This window comes from Physella acuta, unplaced genomic scaffold (assembly GCF_028476545.2).
Source record: "Physella acuta isolate Inbredline_101_S28 unplaced genomic scaffold, ASM2847654v3 ptg000731l, whole genome shotgun sequence".
In the NCBI taxonomy this organism is placed as follows: domain Eukaryota; kingdom Metazoa; phylum Mollusca; class Gastropoda; family Physidae; genus Physella; species Physella acuta.
In genome coordinates this window covers 116,809-142,436 of record NW_026732249.1, presented here as the reverse complement: position 1 = coordinate 142,436, position 25,628 = coordinate 116,809, and the positions used below count along the sequence as shown (strand labels likewise).

Genomic DNA, 25,628 nt, shown 5'->3' with positions numbered 1-25,628 from the left:
GATTTGCTTCTTTTATCTTTACTATTACTAGTCTACTCTTTATAAGTTTATAGTACTCAAGACTAATGGATTTTAAAAATAAAATAAATTCTTATCAGAGAGGGTAAAACCATGCTGATCTAGTTGGGCCTGTCTCGTTCAATATAGGCGTATTTATTTGTGATCACTTAGCCCATAATATTTATGTAAAGACTTAAACCTCTAAACAACCAGAAGGGAAAGACAACTCACCTTCGTTGTGATGCTCAACATCTATCGTCTGCCGGATGTCCTTGCTGTCAACATTGGCCAACTTTGAAAGCAGAAGAGCGCTGAGATTCTGTTTCTTCCTGGGTTTTGGACTGAGTTCAACTGTCGATTGAGACCAAAAATAATAATAAAATTTCATGAGGTTTAACAGCTTTAGATGGCTTGTTATGTGGGTCAATTGTTTGCTATGTGAAGCCAAAATGAAAGATCACAATAATAAAAGGGCTTCTGGCTAGTAGCCTACTTCTTCATTAGGTCGTCGGTTTCTTTCAGATATTTTACTTTGGGGGTGGGGGCATTTGAAACAACCGGGGCTTTAAAAGAACGGCCTATATATTTTCTACTTAAATGTATATATTGTTTCTATATGGTACGGGCGGTGGTCATACTCAATGGGGGGGGGGAGTTAGAGGGCGCACTGCCCGGGAGAGATGCCTGGAAGAAACATCATCAGTTCATACTCAAAAAACATGGGGCATATGAAGTAGAGTTAATCTCTTTCATTGACCTAGATTCGAACTCGAGGCTTTCGGGTTAGCAATCGTAAGCTCTACTATTCGTCCACGCCGTTCCCCTAAACCTGCAGTTGCGACTTGAAAGAAATCATTTGAATGAATGATTTGGATGATAATCTATTTGAAAGTAATCAACGACTAAAACCACAGAACGGATTAGTACAAAAATACAACGTTAGTCACATAAGACTTCAGTACTAGAATGCGTAAGTCACATAAGGCTTTAGTACCAGAATACGTTAGTAACATAAGGCTTTAGTACCATAATATGTTAGTCACATAAGACTTTAGTATCAGAATACGTTAATCACATAAGACTTTAGTACCAGAATACGTTAATCACATAAGACTTTAGTACCAGAATATTTTAGTCACAGTAGACTTTGGTACCAGAATACAACGTTAGTCACATAAGACTTTAGTACCAGAATACGTTAGTCACATAAGACTTTAGTACCAGAATACGTTAGTCACATACAGAGGCGTAGCGACCCTTCCCGGCGCCCGGGGACATACTTTCAATTTGGCGCCCCCCTCGGGAGCAAATTTTCGATTTGTACCCCCCCCCTCGAACTTTTCATTTGCACCCCCCCCCCCTAAAACTTTCGATTGATTTGCACCCCCCTCGAACTTTTCATTTGCACCCCCCCTCAAACTTTCGATTTGCACCCCCCCCTCGAACTTTTCATTTGCACCCCCCCCCCCTCAAACTTTCAATTTGGCGCCCCCCCCCTAAGGTCGGCGCCCGGGGACATATGTCCCCCCGCCCCCCCCCCCCTCGCTACGCCTCTGGTCACATAAGACTTTAGTACCAGACTACAACGTTAGTCACATCAGACTTTAGTACCAGAATACGTTAGTCACATCAGACTTTAGTACCAGAATACAGCGTTAGTTGTTTACAAGTTAGTAGCTGTCTCTTGGAGGTTCCGGCTGTCGACGAGTGGACATCGACAACCAAAATGACCAAGACGTTCATGTCCAGCAGGTGAAGGAGTCTCCCGTATGTACAGGAGACACTGTCTACCGTGCTGGTCAGTGGTCAAACTAACGTGATTTAATCAACAAGAGTACAGGAGACACTGTTTAACGTGCTGGTCAGTGGTCAAACTAACGTGATTTAATCAACAAGAGTACAGGAGACACTGTCTAACGTGCTGGTCAGTGGTCAAACCAAGGTGATTTAATCAACAAGAGAACAGGAGACACTGTCTAACGTGCTGGTCAGTGGTCAAGGTGATTTAATCAACAAGTGTACAGGAGACACTATCTAACGTGCTGGTCAGTGGTCAAACCAAGGTGATTTAATCAACAAGAGTACAGGAGGAGAATCAAGTTGAAAGTGTTCTCTTGTTAAGTTTATTCCTACAGTTATTGCAATAGGGGAAGGTGTGGTCTAGCGGCAAACCGCAGGTTCGCTAACCCTAAGTTCTCAAGTTCGAAACACACAAAAATCCATGCACACATAATGATTTTTCAGGATTTTCAGGATTTCTCTGATTTCAGTGTATCAATTTTTTTAGAACCCTTATGTTATCCAATTTTGACACAGACAAGAAATCAAAATTCATCTTCTTTGTTCTTAATTGTAAAGTTATTTCTTCCAATACAATTAGATAGTACGTGTTAACAATTTATGCACCACAAAACCTCTTGACTCCGCATATCATTCTGCTTTTATTTTATTTTTAAATCTGAAATGCAGTTGTTGTTTGGTGTATACGTTTTCTCTCCTAGATGGGTTTCTGTCTCCCAACTGGCGATCCTTATCTGCCAAGGGGTTCGAACTCGGGACTTTAGCGAGTTAGCAATCATATGCTCTACTTCACGTTTTCACGAGTATGTAAATAACACTAACGGCAATTATTTTATTATTTTATTTTTTTAAATTAGTAATTCGTCAGGGTCTGAATTCCACATCGTGAAGCCTAGTTTCTGTAGAATCGTTTTATGTCTGTATTTCATTGGATGTGTGTATATAAGGTATGCATATGTTTGTGTGTAATATATATATATATATATATATATATATATATATATATATATATATATATATATATATATATATGTATATATATATATATATATATATATATATATATATATATATATATGTATATATATATATATATATATATATATATATATATATATATATATATATATATATATATATATATATATATATATATGTGTGTGTGTGTGTGTGTGTGTGTTTTAGTGTGTGTGTGCACTTGCATGCATGTGTGTGCACGTACATGCGGTTGTGTGTCTGTAAATATAACTACGTGTTTATGTTTTCTGTAAGCACGCACGTACATGTATTTGCTTGTATCTGTCAATGCAATTGTGTGTGCGTATGTTCTGTATGTGCGTACATGTGCGGAGATGTGTGCATGATCATGTGTGTGTGTGTTGTATGTGTGGGCATTTTAAAAAAATTAATATTGTCCTGTTCTTCATGTTAAACTAAACAAAAAAATATTGCATCACACCTTTGTGTCTACACCGCCATATCTCAATCATCCAGTTCTTCTATCACCAAAGTTCGTCACGACAGTCTCATAATTTATAACATGTAAATATAGCTCCATTTTTTTCTTCTAAACAATACTTCGCTCGATATTTACGACACGATACTTTAATCTTTTATCGAAGTAAGGAGCGTTAACATTTATCACAGGGAAAATCCGATTCTGATAAATGTTATCATTAGTCATGTGTTAACTGCTAACATATGACTATGAGATATGCGTCATTCGAAACGTGGGTCACGTGATATATTCCAACCAATGATCACACGCTAGGGACCGGACGATTGTAGATATAATAAGGTGCAAACCAAAACATATGAAGCATTTTATGGTCAGATTACAAAGTGTAGAAGAACAAGAGATATTCATCAGCGTAGTTTTGAACACACTGCTAGATGACAATACTACGCTAACAAAACTCGGAGACTTGACATAGTCTACATCTTCAATACGTCGTTTACTGCTCGCATAGAGGGGTTTCTGTTGTATTTCCGGTGTGATGACATAAGCCTGACTAAGAACTCAACACAAAAGCTCCATAACACCTCATTTGAATCCAGGATTATGAATTTCCGTATTTGTTGACGTTTCTAAAAAAAAAAGTACTACCAAAAAGCTTTGAGTACTTGAACTATATATCTTTGTGTATGAGTTAACTCTCAAAAAGGAAAACGAAAAAAAAATCTTTTCTTAAAAGACGGAGCATACACGTTTAACAAGAAACAATTTAAAAGATCAATTTGTTGATGAAATGTTTTGGTGACGATGATGAGATAATCCGGTAATTATGAGATAATCCACGGCTCGTGTCGTTATCTCACCTCCCAGAGATATGATTCAAACTTCGGCCTACTGACACCAGTTACGTTATCTTCAAGATTTAAACTATTATTTGTACGTTGCTTTGTTAATTGTCTCAATTAGTTTTGATGAATCATTATTTACGTTGGAACAAAAATAAATTTGATTATTAGAACACGCTATATATTATTTTAATAAGCAACAAAGAACTATATTTTTTCATAGTTTTCATACTTCACATTTATTTAAAAAAGAATTTACTTTTTAATAAACGGTTTGAAACTATTTATTAAGATTGTGAATTGTTATCCACACATTTTAATTAATAAACCACTTCCACACAAAATGGATGTAAAGATATCAACAGACGTGGACGAGTGGATAAATGAACTATACGAGTGCAGGCCCCTGAGCGAGGCTCAGGTTAAGTCCCTTTGCGACAAAGCCCGGGAGATCTTGACCCGCGAGTCTAATGTCCAGGCGGTCACGTGTCCGGTCACCGTCTGCGGGGACATCCACGGCCAGTTCTACGACCTGCTGGAACTCTTCAAGGTCGGCGGTCGTCTGCCCAACACGAATTACCTGTTCATGGGGGACTACGTGGACAGGGGGTACCACTCGGTAGAGACGGTCTCACTTTTAGTGGCGCTCAAGGTAAGTACATTAATGTTAACGTTCAGAGTTTCTTCCAGGCATCTCTTCGGGGGGGGGGGGGGGGGGGGAGATAAAATCTGGAAGAAACACTGTTAACTTTTAGTTCAATAACAGGTTCACGTCTTTTTATAAACAGCGGTTAACAATTGATGTCAAATTTATGTTAACATAAGTGAAATTATAAATTCGCGTTTGGTCATTTGGATGTTTGGATGGGATTCCTTTTAACACAATCAAGTATTACGCGTTAACTTGTTATGCGTCATAAAGGGCCATTGGCTGTTATTTCAGCCTGCTTTTCTTTTTGTATTTGCTTCCTTAGTCTTTGTCCAAGCGAGAACTAGCTACAAGGCAGCAGTTGTTCGATTTTGGCGTTGTCTCTCCTAGATGAGTTGCTGTCCCCAACTGTAGAGTTTCATCTGTCCGATGATTCGAACTCGAGATTTTTCGATTTAGCAGTATGGACGTTTTCATTTCGGTCCCTTCGTCCCCTCCAGCATTTTTCTGACAAATGTTAGATACCCATTAAGGCTGAGTCGACTCAAACTGTATAGTATATTTAAGCTGTAACCAGTTGTAAACAGTAATTTATTTCCAGAACACCGTGTCTGCTATTTCGTGACTTTTTTATACTAAATGTTCGTTAAAATTTCAAAGTAATACTTTTTGCAGAGTTTCTGTCTTTTTGTCTTCGTGGGGGGGGGGGGGGGGGGAGGGGCGGGGGCGGGGGCGGCACCCTCTAATGAGATGCCGAAAGTGAAAGCAACTCTGGCAATTATATCTTGTGTTTTAATTACTTGAAACATATTTTTAAAAGGCTCAGTTAATCTGAATAATCGCCTTAAGATTAATGTTGGGGTCCCATAGACAAGTGCCAATCTGGATCTTACGTTAAGGAGACTGTTCAATAAACCTTCTATAGTGATAAACTAACTTAAACTGTATTCTGACGGAGACATAAGGCAGAAACTTTCGATTTTTTTATTTTAATATTTTTTGTGTGCCTACTTTACTTTTTGATTAATTCTACCTCCCCTTTTTGTTGCAGGTTCGATACCCAAACAGAATCACCATCCTCAGGGGCAACCACGAGTGCAGAATGAGCACACAGGTCTACGGGTTTTACGACGAGTGTCTCCTCAAGTACGGCAACTCCAATGTTTGGAAATACTTCACCGATCTGTTCGATTACTTCCCTCTAACAGCTCTAGTCAACGGGACGATATTCTGCCTGCACGGCGGGTTATCGCCCTCTATCGACACGCTTGACCACATCCGGGTTCTGGACAGGTTCCAGGAAGTCCCCCACGACGGGCCGATCAGCGACCTGCTGTGGTCAGACCCGGAGGACCGGAACGGGTGGTCCATGTCCCCGAGGGGGGCGGGCTTCAACTTCGGGGAGGACGTGTCGGAGGCGTTCAACCACTGCAACAGCCTCTCCCTAATCTCCCGGGCCCACCAGATGGTCATGGAGGGCTACAACCTGTGCCACGGCGGTCACGTGATCACCGTGTTCAGCGCCCCCAACTACTGCTACCGGTGCGGCAACCAGGCGGGGCTGATGGAGGTCGATGACCTTGGAAACACCCGGCTCACCCAGTTTGAGCATGCGCCGAGCCAGAACCGGAACACGAAGTCCAAGGTCCTGCCAGACTATTTTCTTTGACTCTGACTGCTCTGTTGGTTTTTTCCACTTTTAGAAGTTTATATATATATATATATATATATATATATATATATATATATATATATATATATATATATATATATATATATATATATATATATATATATATATATATATAATAGTTTTTTAAATCTCTGTGCTCTAATATTTTCATCTTAGTCTAAGGTTATAATCTGAATAATCTCTAAGCCGGAAGGTTCGTAGTATAATCTCGATCGCCAGCGATGTGTTCGTTGCTAAATTTTGAATATATTTTGAATATATATAGGCCATATTTGTTTATTTATGTATTTATTTTTTATTTACTTATATGTGTGTGTAGTACATGTGTATATATATATGCATATATTATAAACACACACGCAAATACATATATGTATATGTACAATTGTGTATGTGTGTGTATCTGCATCAATATTAACACCTCTCTCACACACACACACACATGTTAGGTATCAATAACCGAATTATTTATCGATCCATGATAAGCTAAATGTCAGATGTGTTACAGTATTAACATTATCGTCCTGTGTTGAATGTGTGTTGTGTGTTAGGTCAAAAAGATTGTGTAAGATGGGGGACCAGCTAACGGAAAAAAATATCTTGTCTGTTGAATGTTAACGGAATTTTATTGTGTGTTTGAACAGTCATTAAAATTATATTGATGTTTTATAATAAAAATACAATGAGCAATAAATTCAATAGCTGTATTGTACTTTTTAAAACACCATAAAACATTATAAGTAAGTTTATGCAGGGTGAACTGTATTATTTGAGCTGTGTAGGTGGGCAACGTTAAGATGAAGTGTAGGACTTTGATGAATTATATTGTAGGAATTTAGAAGGACATAATGATGTCGATATACTGAAGGACTTTAGTAGGTCACGGGGGCGTTAAGATCAATTGTAGGACTTCGAGATATACTGTAGGGCTTTATTAGGACACGGAGACGTCGAGATATATTGTAGGACTTTAGTAGGACACGGAGACGTCGAGATATATTGTAGGACTTTAGTAGGACACGGAGACGTCGAGATATATTGTAGGACTTTAGTAGGACACGGAGACGTCGAGATATATTGTAGGACTTTAGTAGGACACGGAGACGCCGAGATATATTGTAGGACTTTAGTAGGACACGGAGACGTCGAGATATATTGTAGGACTTTGGTAGGACATGCAGACGTCGAGATATACTGTAGGGCTTTATTAGGACACGGAGACGTCGAGATATATTGTAGGACTTCGAGATATACTGTAGGACTTTAGTATGAAATGCCGACGTCGAGATATATTGTAGGACTTTAGTAGGACACGGGGACGTTAAACCGTTAAGATCAAGTGTTGGACATTGTTTGGCGAGCTAGTTTGGTATCTGTGACGTCAAATCTTAAGCCAGTTAGTCACACTAGCAGCTAGCCTGGTTTATAGATCTACTCCAAGCCCCTGACCGAACAGGTAGTCCCTGTTTCTTTAATTGGGGAAGTGGTGTATTGTCCTTATGTTATTCCACTTCATGAGTTATCCCCCTTCCTTCCTTAGCTTGTATTAACGACCAATATTTTCTGGTACAATAACACTGCATTCATATAATTCATAATGGGATTTTTTTGTCCCTAAGAAATTCGGCGTGTCGTTAGTATACTTGAATGCAGTAGTCATTCATGCGCGAGGATCGCACTTCTAATTTTGGCTCTGCTATTTTCAATGTAATGTCTAAATATGATTTTGTTCAGTGGTATATAACATGAAGGCTTAGTTTTGGCTTTTTTTTTAATTTTGTGTAACGTTTTGATTTGGTTTTATAATGTTGTATATGACGTTAAACTTTGACTTTATTTATGCTGTATGTGACGAATAGATTAGGTTTTCATAATTATGTTGTATGTAAAGTCTAATTTTGGCTTTATTATGTTGTATATAACGTCTAGATTTGACGTTATCATGCTTTGTATAACTTTCAAAACAATTGCAAGCCAAATGATTTTTTGTAAGGGTATAGGTTCGAGGCTTAGGGCCTCTGTCCTATGGATTATATTGGTGATTTAAAAAAACACCAAGAGATAATCCATCACTGAGTTGAAATAATAGCTGCATTTGCCGAACAATGGCTGTTTTCATCAACACGAAAAACAACATTTAGGTGTAGTCGTTGCTTGCAAACGGAAAAGTTTTTTTTCTTTTCTTATGTTTTTATTTATTGGCTTGGTTGTCGTGATATATTTCGTCATGCATAACAGTTATATTTTGTAATTCGTTAATTTACTTTTGATAAAAAAAAACAACGACTCATGTAAATAAAAGAAAAACTCGGTTTAATTGTTTTGTCTTTGGAGATGGTGTAGTATTTGAAAGCATTGTAGACGGTGATGTACTTGAAAGAGCTGGGTATTGTAATGTATTTGCAAGCATTGTAGATGGTGTTGTATTTGAAAGAGCTTGGTATTGTAATGTATTCAGCATATCACGACATGGGTGTGGGTGAGGCCGTGTACCTAGGCTGTGATGGAAAGATGTGGTCGAGTGGTAGAGACAGCAATAGCTCACCTTAAGGATAGGGTGTTCGGTGCCTGGATCAAAATATTATACGAACAGTACTAATCCACCTATTTCTGATGGGTACCTGGAAACGACATATTCATCTAGCGGCTACCTGAAAACGACATATGCACCTAGCGGGTACCTGGATACGCCATATTCATAGAGCTCTGATGGGTACCTGATATTGACGTCCGTAATTCCGCCCAGCTTTAATGGGTACCAGACTATAACGTATTTGATCCCACCCAGCCCTAATGAGTACCTGGCATCATTCAGGGAAAATAAAGGCATTTCGGTATTGCATTAGTTGTATATACTCTCATACCACATAAACTATGAATTGTTTTTTTGTTACTGAATGTCATATCCAAAAGAAGACCTTCGAATAAGGAGAGAGAAAGGTAAACGAATAAAGCATAAAAGGCAAACATTACGAGACTATTCACATCAAAGGGTACAGAGGTTCTAAAAAAACCACAGAAAGATAGAAAGCAGTAAATATTTATTTGAACTTGAGAGTTCAAGCCTATAGAAATTTGATGGGGGTAACTTTCTATCAATGTTTTATTTGCAACGCTGTGAAAAAAAATGTTAAGGGGGCGGGATGAGGGGGTGGATATCGCATTCCTGGTAATGTAATAGTTCATTAACACTTTAAAAACTAGGATCATACACAAGGCCTTACGTAACCCGAAGGCACAGAACAAACCTTGGTTGCGAGATCGCGAGGCTAATTTGGCGTAATGTTTACCTGAAACACACCTGAGATGTCTGAGTAAGGGGTGGGGGGGAGAGGACAGGTGCAGCGGCTTATAGACAGGTACACCAGTCTATAGATAGACACGGGGTAAACTTGTCAAAGGATTTTTAGTTACACGAGACGCGTGTCGTGTAAAGATGGCCGCCATTACATCTAGACGCATATTTTTTTCCCCACTGCCACAAAACAAACTGCTGAAATGTCGCATTATGACCTATAATCTAGATGAACAGCGGGTTGTAGCTAACGGGTTGGGTTCAAATCCCTTAGATCAGCATTTTACTTGAAGATCCGGTTTTAAATCTAGTATCGCAATGTCGGTCTAGTATTTCAGCTATCAAATCCTCAAAGTAACTTGTCACGTGGTATATGACACAATCGCCTCTGTTCTTCCACCGCCCACCCCACCCCACGTTGCATAAATAATGAGATCCAAGGGACACTTGGGTTTTAGAGTGCAGCTAGAAGTCTTATAGAGGCTAAGAGCAGTCGTGTGACCTCTTGACATTTTTGCTCAGCTGTTACATACACACACACACACGTGCAGACAAACACACACAGATACACACACACACACACACACACACACACACATATATATATATATATATATATATATATATATATATATATATATATATATATATATATATATATATATATATATATATATATATATGTGTGTGTATATATCAAACTCGGCGAGTTCAGTGTGCTAGGCCTAAAAATTAACCTTTATATTTGGTTGTGTCGCCAAAATCTGTGATTAATGAGCCCAAGACAGTGGTACTTTTAACCTGGGTTCGATCGAACCTATGGGGTTTGGTGAGTCGGTCTCTTGCGGATTCCAGATAAAGTTCCGTTTTCAGTTAAATTTGATATCCTGTTAAATTTCCGTTTCTGCCAAAATTTCCGTATCCCTCCGGTAAAATTTCCGGATCCTGTTAAAATACCCGTTCTGTATTTCCATTTTCAATTAAATTTCGTTTCCAGTTAAATTTCTCCGGTTTCTGAATTTGCATATCCGGCTAAATTTCCGGATCAGGTTAAAAATACGTTTTCAATTATATTTTTTGTTTCCATATAAATTTGAGGGTGGGTGTTGGGTTTTGGTTTCGGTTTAGACAAAAAGACAACACTATCAACCTAGCGCCCGTTGTATTTCTTCCTCGACGGGGCATTTAACTAGTCTTCTAAGATTTGCGGAGCCCCAAACATAGTGAACTAAATCAAATTACAATATATGTAAATTAAAACCAAGCAATCAGAAAATTATACTTAAGGTAAAGCTTCAAATATTCTCATGTCTTCAGGTTATTTTCAATTAACAGTTAATTAATTAAAAGCTGGGTCTTTGCCCACTGGCGACATGCTGAAAAATAAGACGTACAAGGTACCATGCCCCTACAGGTAAACACAAGGAGGCGAAACACCTTTACTACAAGAAACAGACTTTGTTTCGTGTTTACTCTGAGAGAGTAGTGACAGCAGTGTCAAAAATATTGCGCAATTTTTTTTAATTCTATAAAAAGACGAAATACCTACACCTTCAAAAGATATTTTAAGACGAATATTTTTTAAAAATGTATTTCGTGACGTCAATTACATTGGCCTACGCATAAAATTCTGACACGTGTAGCTAGTTTTGAAGAATTATTTGCTAGCACGCCAAGGTGTCACATGTCTTTTATACAGCAAAAGTACGGCAGTGTACCACGACGAATACGTGTAGGATTTATGTATAAATCTGACCTTAGATCATCCCCCACGATATAGACAACTATACCCAGAAACCACCACCACTAACCCTATCTCTTTACACTCCCTGAGTTTACAGTCACACAAAGTAATGAATTTTTTTTAAAGCTGTACGAATTTGAAAGGAGCCGCAGTCATTTGCATTTTTTTTTAAATCACGAAGTCGAGCCATCCGTGTAGGCAACTGAAGCCTGCTCGTATTTTTTCTGTTTGCCATCAACTCAAGGGATTCCCCCCATTCACAAGTGGGACTTTCTGTCTTCTCTATAGAAGATGTCCACATCCTTTTATCGTTCAAGCTTTAAGATAATATTATATTTCTCATTCATTTGCATATTTTTTTCACGTTTAATTTACATTCGTTACATATGGAATCACAACTATATATATATATATATATATATATATATATATATATATATATATATATATATATATATATATATATATATATCAATGTATATACGACATTTATCAATGCATATATCATACATGTATCATATATACATATATATATATATATATATATATATATATATATATATATATATATATATATATATATATATATATATATATATATATATATATATATATATATATATATATATGTGTGTGTGTCTTTCCTTTTAGGTGTCGTAATATCCAATGTGGGGGGGGGGGGCGGGTTTAAGTCCAACAAATCCTATGTGTATATCTACTTTATAGATGTCGTAGATAAGGGTCTATGAAGCCAGCAGTACAGATAACGCTGACCAGAGGACACTTGTTATTTAGGTGACTTAACCAGCCCAAACACTTGACTGGGTGAATAGAGGCTAAACGTCGTACACTGGCAACCTTTGACCGTATGAACTTTAACCTTTCTGTTGCGGCTATTACGCACATAAAAACATAACCGTACATAAACATACATGCATTTATTCATACATATACAAACACATACAAACACACGCACATATTCTACACTCCGTTCTTGACACATTTTCATACAACTATGACTTGTCGCGTATAATAATATTTGTACATGTTTTTGACAATCTACGGGGGTCTAGTGCTATATTTCCTTATATCGTTGTTTTCATCATTCGCATACAACTTGTCCTTGTAACTTGACAGTTATTTAAATTTGATATCGACGGTCCTGCCGCCTAACTCATACATCAGGCAGTATTTTGGAGCCTTAGACAGTCGCCAGCTAACTTATCGAGAACTGCGCCCTTATTTGCTCTATATATTTAGTTAGCCTATTACCCCCTACTTGAAGGAATGGAGTGGTTCAAGCTAACACCCCCACCCTACATTAAAGGAATGGACCATTCTGACAACTCGGAGATACATTTTAAAATTTAACCCTCTATTTTTAGATAGGGTTAACGTACAACAATTGTTAATTACTTTCTAAAACGCAGTTTACGATTAACGTAATTGTGTTAGATCGCGATAGACGTACTGATTGGGGGAAAACAATGTTTATAAAAAAATATAAATGTCAAGGTCATGTTCTAATTTTAAAGCAAACTCAACTCTATTTTTTAAATATTGAATTTAAATATTCAGTGTTTTAAGTAACTTATGTATTTAAAACAAAATAAAAACAAAACTTTTACAGAAGGTAAACGAACAGGTGGGTTTTTTTTAAAAAGGGAAGTAACTTTCCTTCAACGATTTTGGCCTTATTTTCACACCATTTTTGAAATATAAATTACCCCTTTTTTTTTCAGGCGTGTTTTTAAACTCCTGTGATTAAGTCACGCTGTCATGTCAAAATATCCGCGCTATTGACAGCACAAGATGGCAGTGTTTAAATTAAAAATGTGTACAGCCAAGCGCAGTATGTAGCCTACCGCAGCTGTGTTGCAGTTCTTAACCCGAAGTGTCCCATCTCAGGATCAAAACATTTCGAAACTTTCCCAAACACCACGACAAAAAAATAAACACTTTTATTATAAAAAAATAAATTAAAACGTAGTTGTAAACAAAATCAAATTGATGGTATTCAGCACCACATGGCTATGTTAAAAATAAACCAAGATTTCATATTCATATACATATGAAAAGCGCAAAGGAAGTAAGATATATATTTTTTTTTCTAAAGCTTCATGCTTGACTTGTACATATTTATGTAGGCGCCGTTTTTTTGTGTGCCCGTAACACTATCTCTTACAATTCAACCCATACAATACGTAATACAGCCCCCAAAAAATCGTATTAATCTTTTAAGCAAACGTGAACTGATATAATACTAAAGAGCCCAGCTGTAGCAGGAGGGGTGGAGAGGGCAGGGGTGTATATCTTCAAGTGGTCCCTGTAAAACGATGCGTTTGATTATACTGGAGTTGAATCCTTTATAGCTATAAATAGCTACTTTTTTTAGTTTTAAGAGCTCACCCCACCTGCCCCACCCCTCTACTTTCCCCCCACCCACAACCCACTCTTTGTAAGTACAGTCATTCACGATACCCCCCCCCCCCCCCCCGTCATTTATTTTCGCCCGTAAATCGACAAGCATTCAACAAAGGCAGTAGATAAGATTTTTATAAGCTTCGGTGATTTTATATTTAAGAACGATTTTTTTTTGTTGCATTTTTTTTTAAAAACCATTTTACTTCAAGCCCTAAATGCCCCACCCCTCTACCTGTCCCCCACCCCACCCCACCCTCCCCAGCCAACCTACAGGGTCTTACTTAAACCAGGTAGACAAACGACATTCCTTGAATCAACTCGAGATGTTTTTTTAAACCTTGGATTACCGTGGGGGGGGGGGGCGTGTTAAAAATGCGCATAGAATAGACTAGATGTAAAGTACAATTTATGAAAGCATGAAATAGTGTGGAGACATCAACACGATAGACTAAACTACTTTGCTAAACCAGCTGCTGTTAGAGAGGAGACAGTATATATTTCTCACTTTAGTCGATAGGGAACCTAAAATTTAGTCGATAGGGAACCTAAACTTTAGTCGTTAGGGAACATAAACTTTAGACGTTAGGGAACCTAAACTTAAGTCAATAGGGAACCTAAAGTTTAGTCGATAGGGAACCTAAACTTTAGACGTTAGGGAACATAGGCTTTAGGAAATAAGGAACCTAAAGTTTAGTCGATAGGGAACCTAAACTTTAATTGGACTGATGACCCTCAACGTAGCTCACAAACTAGTTGTCCTAAACATTATTCAGATAAGTCAATACGGGTTTTCAATTTACTCACACTAGTGTGTTTTCCTCAAAGTAACACTGTTTTCTGAAGATGATATTACTACAAAAATGTGTCGAAAATAGAGATTTGGAGTATTTTTGTGATAGAAGAAACACAACAGTTTATGCTTCGATCTCCTGGTATAATTGTTGAACTATGACAAGCTAGTTTATCAGAGTGATAGTTGAGTAGAGTCGCCATTACTTTCTACCATTTCGTTCACGTACTAGAGTTCGAAACCCGGACAGGTGAGGTTCGTTAGTTGGGGATAGCAACCAATCTAGCAGAGAAAACTTCAAAATCAAACAACTGTTGCCTTGTAGTTTGTTCTTGGTTGGACAAAGCCTATGGAAGGAAGGAATTCCAAAAAGAAAAGCAGGCTGAAATCGGAGTGAATGGCCTATATTGCACATAACAAATTGACACGTAATACTTAATTGTGTTGGAAGGAATCCTTCTCAAACACTAGATTTAAGAACGAAGAAGAAGAAAACTTGCTTTATAGATATAAGGTCACGTGCTAATTAGGGAGAGGTCGCCACGTGTTAATTCTGTGGAGCTAAGTAACCACTCACTGAAGCTGAAACAAGTGAACACTTCTCAAATATAATGCACAACAACAACAAAGCGACTGTCACAAAAAATGTAAACAAATCTGTGAATATCTGTTTAGTTGTAAAACAAGACAAGAGGCGCATTAGGTAGACAATGTATGAGGGTTAGAGATTATATCAAACATTATGTTTAAAAAAAAAACTATGACGCCATTAAGTAGATTTTTAAGCACTGCAGTTATTCCTGTCACGTGTTTTCAACATCAGATCCAAGATGGCGGAGATATATGTATTTATACCACCGTTTTCTTTTTTATGAAAAGAACATCCAAAAATAGATATAACAAGCTAGTTCACAACGTAGTTATGGGATGGTGGAGATGGGGGAGGTTATGCTTGGCTTGCTTGTGTTTTATAGTTACGGTCTAATGAATGGGTTTCACCAGAATTTGCTACAAATAGACCGTGATCATAACATATTGTTTTGGCTGTACTTGAAAATATAATAATTTCTGGCCATTAATAATATGTCTCGATAAAAGTACATATAAATCATTTTCTTTTCCCGTTCGTGCCCAAAACAAATGGGGCAGAGGAAGTAGAGTTCGTTGATTCAGAAACCTTGAGCATATGAAGGGATAGTGTACATAAATAGGGCTACACGCTAACCGTTTTCAGTCAAATAGTTTGGTTTTAGCCGAATATCTTAAGTCTAAAAACATTGTCGTGTAATAGTGTTAGAAACGTTAGAAATCTGCATCAATATGAAACATGTTTGATATACGGTAAATACATAGATAAAAAGTTAATTTAAAAAGCTTACCTTGACCTCCTTGACCTTTGAACTTGTGCGCTATTTTATCCACCGTTTCGAAGGTTATATCCTGATGCACGCGCCTCGCCAACTCCTCCTGCTCCTCCCTCTGTAGGCTGGCCATGATGTCGGGGTCGCTCGAGTACAGCGGGTTGTCCTTGCCCAGGTGGAAGCTCGTGTCGAACAGGTTGGCGTTTTCATCGAAATCGTCCTCATCGTGAGACCCGTCTAGACGGTTCTGGATCAAAATCTTCCCCCTCAGCACGCGCAGGTCGTTGCTGAGGTCTTCAGACGACAGGAAATGTTCTGGAACCTGAGGTTCTCGGCTGATCTCGTAGATTCTCTCAACCCGTTCGTATTTATGCCGAGACTCGTTTTCGCCATCGGAGCTGGCGATTTCCGTACCTTGACCGGAATCCGGCGAGACGAATTCCGAGGAGTAGGTTCGCTGAGGCATGCTGTTGAAGGTTGGGTTGGATTTTTCTCGAACGAAATAAACAGTTTTTTCAGTTTTGTATAACTGTGAGTCAGATCTGTTGAGATTCTGCGCGTGGGAGAAGCGAGGTTCGCGGTTCTCGTTGATGTCTATGGTCGAGACGAAATTCCCCGGGTAGGAGCTCGGGTTACTGACCGAGCTGTTGATGACGTACATTTTCTTCCCGTCCGTCTGTTTAATCGGGTTGACGGGTTTTCTGGAACTCCGCCGGCGGTTGTTATCGTCGTCGGAGTCGGATCCGATCCTGTACGAGTCCATGCTCTTAGCTTTCCCAGTCCTCCACATTTTGGGGTCGCTGGGCGCTGAGTTATTCACCACCACTCGGGTGCTGGTGCTTAAATCGTCGACAGATTTCGCTTGTTTGACCATGTACCTTGGATCAACAAAATCCTCTTCCGATTTTTGCTTCTCTTTGATTTTATTCCCTTCCACCTCGAGTTGGATGACTGTTCTGTGAGTTTTGGAAGACGAGGGCTGGTTTTGAACTCGAGACGGTATCACTTTTTCAGTCCGGGTTATCGTCGCCTCCTGTAGGGATTTAGTTTGGCGTAGGTCTGGCACCGAGTATGCAGACAGCACACGGTTACGAGTTTCATTATCTGAAGATGAGACGACCCTGTATCTCTTGTTGCTCTCGGCAAAGTCCTCGTCCGCGCTCGAGTTTCTAATCTTGTAGTAGCTCCTGTCTTCTGAGCGACCCGAGTCTCTCTTCCTGTCAAAACTTTGTTGACTCTGAAGTGACGAGACCTTGTAGAGGGTTTGTTTCTCCGGCTGTGTCGGCTGGTCTCCATTCAGGTAAACTTTCGTCACCGTACGGTATTGTTTCGCATCGCGGTCTTCATCAGATGAGCTCTCTCTGCTGTAGTTTTTGCTAAGGGATAATGTTGGGTTTTTGAAAAATCTTTCCGGGCTATGGTGCTGTTTGGAGCCCCCACGAACTATCCTGTAGGGCGTGTCGCCAGTTTTGCTGTGGGGTCGAGTCCGTTGTAATCCGGCAACGTGTAAGCTCTCCGGCACGCTGGAGGATAAGTTACGCAGCCGGTATAAATTGTTGCTGTCTTGTTGACGTGATGAATGTGAGGCTCTCGTGGACGTGTCATGGGAGGCATAACTTCGGGACTCGGGAGGGGAGTACAAGGGAGGGGAGTGACTCCTGTTGCGGGAATACACCCTGTACATGGACTCGTCCGTCGAGGTGGGTGGCAGGCTAGTGTACGTTTTATAAACCGTGTTTTGAACTGGTCTCTGGTCGTATGTGAAAGTTTCGGTGTTAGAACGATACCCATCTGAACTCGTGTTGAATTCGTTGTCGTATTTCGACGTGTGTTTCATCGAGCTTTTTTTCGGTTTTCCGTTAATGACGTAACGGTGCGTTTCGTCATCAGAGGATGAGGTGTCGGTGTGGGGGGAGCGCATGGTGAACACGTCAGGTGATCTCACGGGTGGGGAGAAGTCGATTTTCATATCCACCTGCTCACCTACGACCGCCTGGGTTGTCGTCGTCACCGTTATCGGTGTCGTCTGGTAGGGCACGTGTTGCGCCTGCTGCTGGTGAGCTATCGCCTGCTGCCCGTGAACTACCGTCTGCTGTTGGTGAACTACCGACCGATCTTGGCTTTGGTTAAGGTCAACGCCATATAAAGGGTTAATTTGGTTTCGAACAACGTACCTTTTTATATCATCAGAGCTTGAATCCGAACTCGAATCCGATCGTTCTCTATAGATTTGGTGATCGTTTACAACAAAAGAATCGGATGCGTGCGAATGGTTGTTGTCGTTTTTCACACTAGTCCAAGTCTGGCTGTGTTCAGTTCTTGAGCTAAGCTCGTAGGTAGGTAGGTAGGAATCATAAACATTGTTGTACACGCCGGTAGAGCCGCTTGACTGGGTTGTTTCAGTGGTAGCGAGCTGGGAATATGTACCTGTGTCCCGTACGGATGAATTCGGCGGAGACGTTCGCCCCGTGCCCCACCCTCGCTGTTCGGTTGTTGTGTTTCGCTCGGCTGACTCCGTGTCGGGGCGCGCTTTCCGATGTTTACTAGCCTCCTGCGACTCGAGGAATGCTGTAATAATTTCACTCGCTTTATCCTCGTCGACAGCGGAACTGCTGACATGAAGTTCGGATTTTATCTCCTCGCCTTGATGCCGCCCATAGCTCAAGCCGTTAAAGTTTACGGTCGCGTGTTCGTTGTGTGACGTCGGAAGTAGGTGTGTCGTCACGTTTTGTTCCACCGCTTTGACGTCACTATCCCCGACTTCTTGCAAAGCGTAAACATCGCCTTTTGAATCTTGGAGAAGAAATATATCCGAACATCCGCTCGTGTCTAGGTTCACCGCCGGCGTATGTGAAGTAGAGTTCTCCGACGCCGCGTGAAAGCTCTCCTCGTGCGTGGTCTGTTTGTGAATTCCGAAAGACGAAACTTGACCCACGACCGCCGCCATCTTGTCGCTGTCCTCGCTGCTCGAACTGCCCTCGGATTTCACGCTGTTCGATTTCCGAGTCAGCCTGACCATGCTGCCCTCGCTGTCCGAACTGCTGGTGTCTTTGTCATGGTGTGTTACGGTGTCGTGATGAAACCCATGGTGTGCTGACACCGACGGATCTTGGGTCGGAGACTGCGTGTGCAGGAAATTCGGCGTTCTCCTGCCGAAATTCAAATTGAGTTGGTTCAACACTAAGTTGTACGAGGTCTTGTTTTCTTTGACGTTCGTATCATCGCTGTCGTCTGACGACGAAGAACCAGACGAATGTTTGCGTTCCGCCGTGCTGATCGTGTCGAGGACTCGCGGAGTGTGCACCTGATGCGTCAGAAGATCACTGCGCGGTGGTTCGACACTCACCGGTCCGGTTAAACTGCTCCCGCCTTGCTGGGGGCGTGTCTCGTACTGCGACCACACCGGCGATTTCAAATTACTCTTGACAGCCTTAAAACTCGTTCTCTTCACAACCACCTCGTCTGGTCCGGCCTGTTCAAATACTTTTTTTAATTCTTTGAACTTGGCCGGAGTAAGTAGTTCACTTTCGTCGATTGATTTCGGTAATGATGAATCACTGGTATGCGATAATTGCTTCCCTAGAGTGCTATGCTCAAAATTGAATTTATTTCCAGTTTCAGGCTGTTTTTCTTTTATTTCGTGTTCAAAATTTAAAAGCTCTTTAAAAGGTTTTTCTAGATCAGTTTCTGGCTTGTCTTGGTTAGATTCAGAAGACGAAGATTTGGAAGAACTGGACTTGGATTTCTTAGAAGATTTGGAAGATGCAACCGAACTGTTTTTTATAGCCGTAACGTCATCGTACGATGACCACGTGACCGGACCGGGATGTTCCGGTACCCCGCGCTCAGATGAAGACGAGGAACTGGAATCTTCTGGAACCGTCTTATGTTCCGTGACGCCGAAAAACAAACTGTCGAAAGCCGTTTCTTTTGGGGTGAGTTGGTGTTCGCTGTGAGAACTACTCACGCTCGCACGCGTGCTCTTGAGGTCGCTGCCGAAACTCAGATCTTTCTCGAACTCGATGTAGGAGCTGGCCTTGGGGGAGAGGATCTTGTGCTGCTGACGTATGACCTCATCGATGGAGGAGTGCTGGTGAGGTATCTCACTGGGTTTGGTGCTCACGTGAACCGCCTCCGAAGATGAAAATTTCTCTTCGACCAAAATCCCGGTTTGAGAATTTTGTTTTGATAAACTTAAATCCGCATGAACTGTTTCGTGGTTATTCTCTTTCTGTAACAAGCTCCCTGATTGGTTAATCACGTTTGAATTGTCACTATTCGACGAATCACTACTCGATCTTCTTTTATCGCCGATTGGAATTTCAGAATCACTACTCGAATCACTGTGGTCGCTCTCACTGTCCAACTTGTGTGATGAAATTCCTCCAGTGAAATTCGAAGTGTCTTCAGTATCGACTTTGATATCGTTCAGAATCGATAAGAAATCAGAATCGACTTCTGGAGATTTATTCTCCTGCGGCAACACAGAAGGGACATAACTCCCATCTAACGATGACAGACGACTGAAGGAAGTCGAGGTCTCTTCGATACCGTGGTCGAACCTAGCCTCGAAACTACCGCCTCCGTTCTCTCCCCTTCCTCCGTGTGGGCTTGTAGCGACGTGAGCAAATAACTCCGGTCGAGCCCTTTTTTCTACGTAGTCGTCTGTGGTTGTCTGTTCTTGTTTTTGAACAGAGTCATGTACCTTTTCTTCTTTTTCTTCCGTGTGAGGTATTTTTTCCTCATAGTGGGTTCTCTTCTCCTGTACTGTATGCTCATGAATATGATATTCCGTAAGATGAGTTGTCACATTGTTTTGTACTTGAGTAAAATCTTTAACCGACTCATCTTCATTGTCTGAACTACTTCGACTGCTTGAACTCGATGATGATTTACTACTTTTGGATTTCTGCACAAGATTTGTCGTTATTTCGTGAATATCCAGCAAGCTGTCATCTGCCGTGGTAATGTTTGTTTCGCTGGATGTCAAAATAAATTCCGATGACTTTTTAAGTTCCGTTTCGCCTTCGCTGTCTGAATCCATTTTTCTCGCGTCTGCTGGCTCATGTCCGGAAGAATCGCTGGAACTGCTCGATCGTCTGGTAGAGTGGGCGGTGTCACTTGATTTGTAAGCGGGGATTAAATCTGATTTGTGTTCGATCGTGTGGTGGATATCGGATCGGGCTTGATCCAGCTCGAACACTTGGCTTTGATCGTCTGGCTGTCGCCGCCCGCCGTTCTCGTGACCGCTTTCGTCATCAATAACGTTGTAGCCGTTATGAATATGCGTGTAAGTATGGCGGGTCGTAATCTGCCCGCTGGCAATGATAGATCGTTCGGCTTCACTGGTTTCTGCAAGGGGTGGGGCGGGGGTCAGCGAACCGCCCCCGGTGGTAATGTTTGCATACTCGTTAGCAGTTTTATTTTCGTGTAACATTTTCAAAAACTCAATGTGTAACTCTTTTTCCTCGTTTTCTGGCGGAGGGATATTTACACTGGGGGTGAAGGTAGGTAAAGAAACGTGTGTGTCGTCTACCTGCGCAGTTAGCCCAGCGCGCGACGTACCTGTGTAATCCTCAGCGTGTTTGTTCTGTGCTGTGTTGACATATGTGTGTAAATATTGCTCGTCTGCGGCGACTGAAGACGCGGGAAGATGCTCTTCGTCTGCTTGGTCTGACTCACTGGAACTCGAGGATGAGGTTTGCTTCAGAGGCTGGTGAGCCGGGGCGGGAGGCGGGGCGGGGGGTTCTGTTACCCTGGGGTGAGGCGCGGACTCCGACTTGACAATAATGTCATGGTCTATGTTTGTTTGTTTTCTCAGCGAGTTGGTCCGGCTGACGTTTCGGCTGTTGATTTGTTGAATGATTGCCCGGCTGGCCGTCAGGAAATCAAAGCTTGGGCTTAATTTGGGATCGGGAATTACCGAAACGAGGCTGGGGCTCTGCTCAGAACGTAGGGCTCTTTGTGTTTTCAGCTTATGGGAGTTGTCCGAATCGCTGTCTGAGGAACTGTCTGCTACTTTTGGTACCGGGGATTTCCGATCGGAATGCTTGCTGCTGTCTGACGATGACCTACTTCTGGTTGAAGGTTTCCGGATGTTGATATCCGGACCCACAACCCGATCAAGCGGTTTGGGATGGGTTGCGATTTCTGCGGATCCCATCTCTAGGGCTACAAGCTTCTGCTGCAGATCTAAACTAAATTCGTCCATTTCCTTGGTGGGCTGGGCTACTGCCGATGTAAAGACGTGTTCAGAGTTTTCTGTCTCGGTCTGTTCCTTCTCATCCGCGCTACTGTCGGACGATTTGGCTTCTGCTACTGACGATTTCCGACTGACGCTTAGACTACTTTCAGACGACGAAGATGACATTTTCCGATCTTTAATCTCCGTGTCATTTTTATCTACATTAGCCCCAGCCTGGTCTAAAATAATATGTGAAAATACATGTAGATCTAAATTAAGCTCAGAGGTCTCTGGATGTTCAACTGTTGTTGTAACTTGTTTCTCAGAAGAAATATCTTGTTCTTCGTCCGAACTACTGTCTGATTCTTTGACTATGGGAGATTTCCCATCAGAGCTCTTGCTACTTTGAGATGAAGATCTACTTAACGTCGACGGTTTGTGGATTTCTATTTCGTCTTGACCATTGGCGTGCTCTAAAGTCGGGGACGAGAAATTATCTCTGATCTCGCGTTCTTTGATTATCAGCTGCATTGCTTCGTCTTCCTGCTCTGCTGTAGCGTGTTGTGTGGACACATGAGCTTCAGTTTTCAGATCTCGATCTTCATCATTCTCATCAGAGCTCTCTGAACTACTGTCAGAAGAAGCTTCTGCTTTTGGTTCTAGTGATTTTCCAGAACTTTCTGAAGATGATCTGCTTCTCGTGGCTTCTTGGTGAATATTCGTAACATTCGTTTCATCGGAGATTGTAATGTGAGATTTAGATTCCACATTATCAGCGCTGGGGTGAAATTCTAAATTTAACTTCTCTACTTCTGTGACAGCAAGAGCATGCGCTAAAACTTGTTCAGATTTTGGTTGGTGGTTTTCATCATCAGAACTGTCTGAGCTGCTCTGAGAGGAGGCTGATTCCACAGCTGGTACAGAAGATCTGCGGTGTGAATGATCAGAAGAAGATCTGCTTCTGGGCGTGGACTGGGGCTGGATTGACACTGGCGGAACAGACACGGATTTATCAAACTGCTCCGAAATTTCTTGTAGAAAATCTAAATGTGTTGCTTCCGTCTCGTGACTGTTGTAGGCTTCTGAATGTAGTTCGGTTTTGGGTAAGTTTTTGTCTTCATTCTCATCGGAGCTACTTTCAGACGAGTCTTCTGCGTCATGTACTGATTGCAATGAAAGTTTTCTTTCACTACTCTCAGATGAAGATCGACTTTTAGTTGAAGTTTTTTCAACCTCCACGACACTGCTTTCAACTTTTTGATCTTTTAGAGTTGGAGATTTCCCATCAGAACTTTCGGAGGATGATCGGCTTCTTGTAAAAGTTGTTTCAATTGTTTGATCTTTAAGAATTGGAGATTTCCCATCAGAACTTTCGGATGATGATCGGCTTCTTGTAGAAGTGGTTTCAATTTTTTGATCTTTTAGAGTTGGAGATTTCCCATCAGAACTTTCGGATGATGATCGACTTCTTGTAGGTGTGCTTTCAACATTCACGACGCTGGTTTCAACTTTTTGGTCACGTGGGCTGGACAGGGGCGAGGAAGACGCCGCTTTCTCTTCCAGATCTTTGACCTTCTCCTGCAGGTTGAAGCTGACCTCTTCTCTCTCTTTGGTGGGAGAGGTCAGGTACTGGGTCTTCATGTTGGTGAACAGCGTGGCCAGGTCCTCGACCAGCCCAGGCTTGATCTGCTGCCGGACCGTTTTCACGTCTGCCCGGAGTTTGGTGACGTTGAGAGCCGCGGGGTTGAGTCTCTTCTTCCGGCCACTCCTGGAGGTCAATGACCTCTCGAGGAGCTGGACGTCCAGGTTTTCGTTTTCGTCGCGATAAAAATTTCGGTCCGGTGTCTTGGGTTGCTCTACGTGCGCTGATAGTTCCGGTGCTGAGGTGTGCCTCGATAGTTGAAGGTCAAGGTTATCCGTATGTAGGTCATGATGATTGTCTATTTTCTCTATAGGAGGCAAATTATCTTCTTGTTGTTTTTCCTCAAAGATGCTCGATTCGGACGACGAGGACGATGAAGAAGAAGAGTTGAGCTGCCTCAGTGGGTCGTGGCTAGCCTCGCTCACAGCTTCTGCGTGTTTCTCCATAGGCGGCTCCGACACGCTCTCGAAAGGTTCAGGAAGAGCGTCATCCGTCATGCTGGAGAACCTGAATGCCGGAGAAGGCAGCTCGCTGTGAGACTCGGTGTACGTGCTGATGGAGAGGGTCTGGTCGGCGAGGGCGGCGTCGAACAGGCCCAAGACTTCACTCGGGGACATGGAGTTGTTTCTGCTGGGGGCGTTGGCTGGGGACAGGAGATTTGAGGGGGGTGAGGAGTGGAGGGTAGGGGAGGTTTGTGTAGGGGGCGGAGGAGGGGAGAAGTGGGGGATGTTTACATAGATAGAGTCTGAGGGAGGTGTTGGGGGTGGGGTAGGTGGGGGAGATGGTGGTGAGGAGGAAGGGGGTGATGGGGGTAAAGAGAAAGGAGGAGGAGGTGGGAGCGAGAATAAAGGAGGGGGTGTTGGAGGAGGGGGTGGGGAAGATGGGGGAGGGGGAAAATGAAACTCTTTTTGGATTGTGGCGTGGATTATTGAGGAGTTCTGTGAGTCTGACGAGGAGGAGGATGAAAAAGAAGAGGATGCGTTCTGGTTGTTGGCGGCGGGAGTCACGTGACGAGTGATGGAGGGGACTCGTTTAACTGGCGCGAGGGAGGAGGTAGAAGAGGATAGGGAGCTCTGTCGCTCAAGGAAAGATTTAGGCGGAGGTATGAGAGGCGGGGCGGCGGGGGATTCTGGGGATTTCAAGCGATTCAACGATGATGTAGACGACGACAGTGACGACGATAATGATAGACGTTTCTCCCTGTCTAGCCGGAACGACGATGTCGATAAGTTCGGGCTGGGGAGGTGGGAGGAGGACGACCTGGGGGTCATGGGGTGCTCGGGGAGGGAGAAGCTGTACGTGGATCCGCCGCTGCTCTTCCGCCTGAGCGAGGAATTGTTCCTGAGGTTGCCGTTGAGGACCTCGTGATGAGAGTCGTTGCCGAGACTGATGCGGTGGTCGTACACGCTGGCGGGCCGGGCGCTGCCGCTGCTGTTGCGCTTGACCTCCGCCCCCGAGGCGTAGATCATCTTGGGTCGCCGCCCCTGATCGAAGCCGTGGATGTCGCTGGTTGCCATGGTTTTGAAATGTCTTTTCCTGAGTTCGATGAGAACCACGTCCCTAGCGTCTGTCTGGGTCTGCATGGTTACCGTTCTTTGATCAAATCCTACGGTAAAATAAAAACCTTAACTTCTTGTAAGGGTTCAATTTATCAAATTAATTTGTCTTGTTGTTTGCTTGTTGTTGTTTTGTTTGTTTTGTTTTTTTCAATTTTTTAATCCCGTAAACTTTTCTGGCTACTTTTA

At 41.9% G+C, this 25,628-nt stretch overlaps 2 protein-coding genes across 2 annotated transcripts in view; one reads left to right on the top strand and one right to left on the bottom strand.

Annotated features, from left to right (window-relative positions):
• LOC131950062 (uncharacterized) overlaps positions 1-24,567 on the bottom strand; it is a 31,356-nt gene extending 6,789 nt beyond the window's left edge. Inside the window, exons 1-2 of the mRNA XM_059312099.1 lie at positions 16,076-24,567; positions 232-351 (exon numbers count right to left, since the gene is read on the bottom strand). Coding sequence (XP_059168082.1) covers positions 232-351; positions 16,076-24,500 — 8,545 coding nt within the window. The 5' untranslated portion in view covers positions 24,501-24,567. The remainder of the gene's footprint in view (positions 1-231; positions 352-16,075) is intronic.
• On the top strand, positions 3,590-6,444 carry LOC131950063 (serine/threonine-protein phosphatase 2A catalytic subunit beta isoform-like). Its single transcript, XM_059312100.1, has 2 exons — positions 3,590-4,753; positions 5,802-6,444. The coding sequence occupies exons 1-2, from the start codon at positions 4,445-4,447 to the stop codon at positions 6,417-6,419; spliced, it is 927 nt and encodes a 308-aa protein (XP_059168083.1). The 5' UTR covers positions 3,590-4,444; the 3' UTR covers positions 6,420-6,444.
• Positions 24,568-25,628: the final 1,061 nt, after the last annotated feature.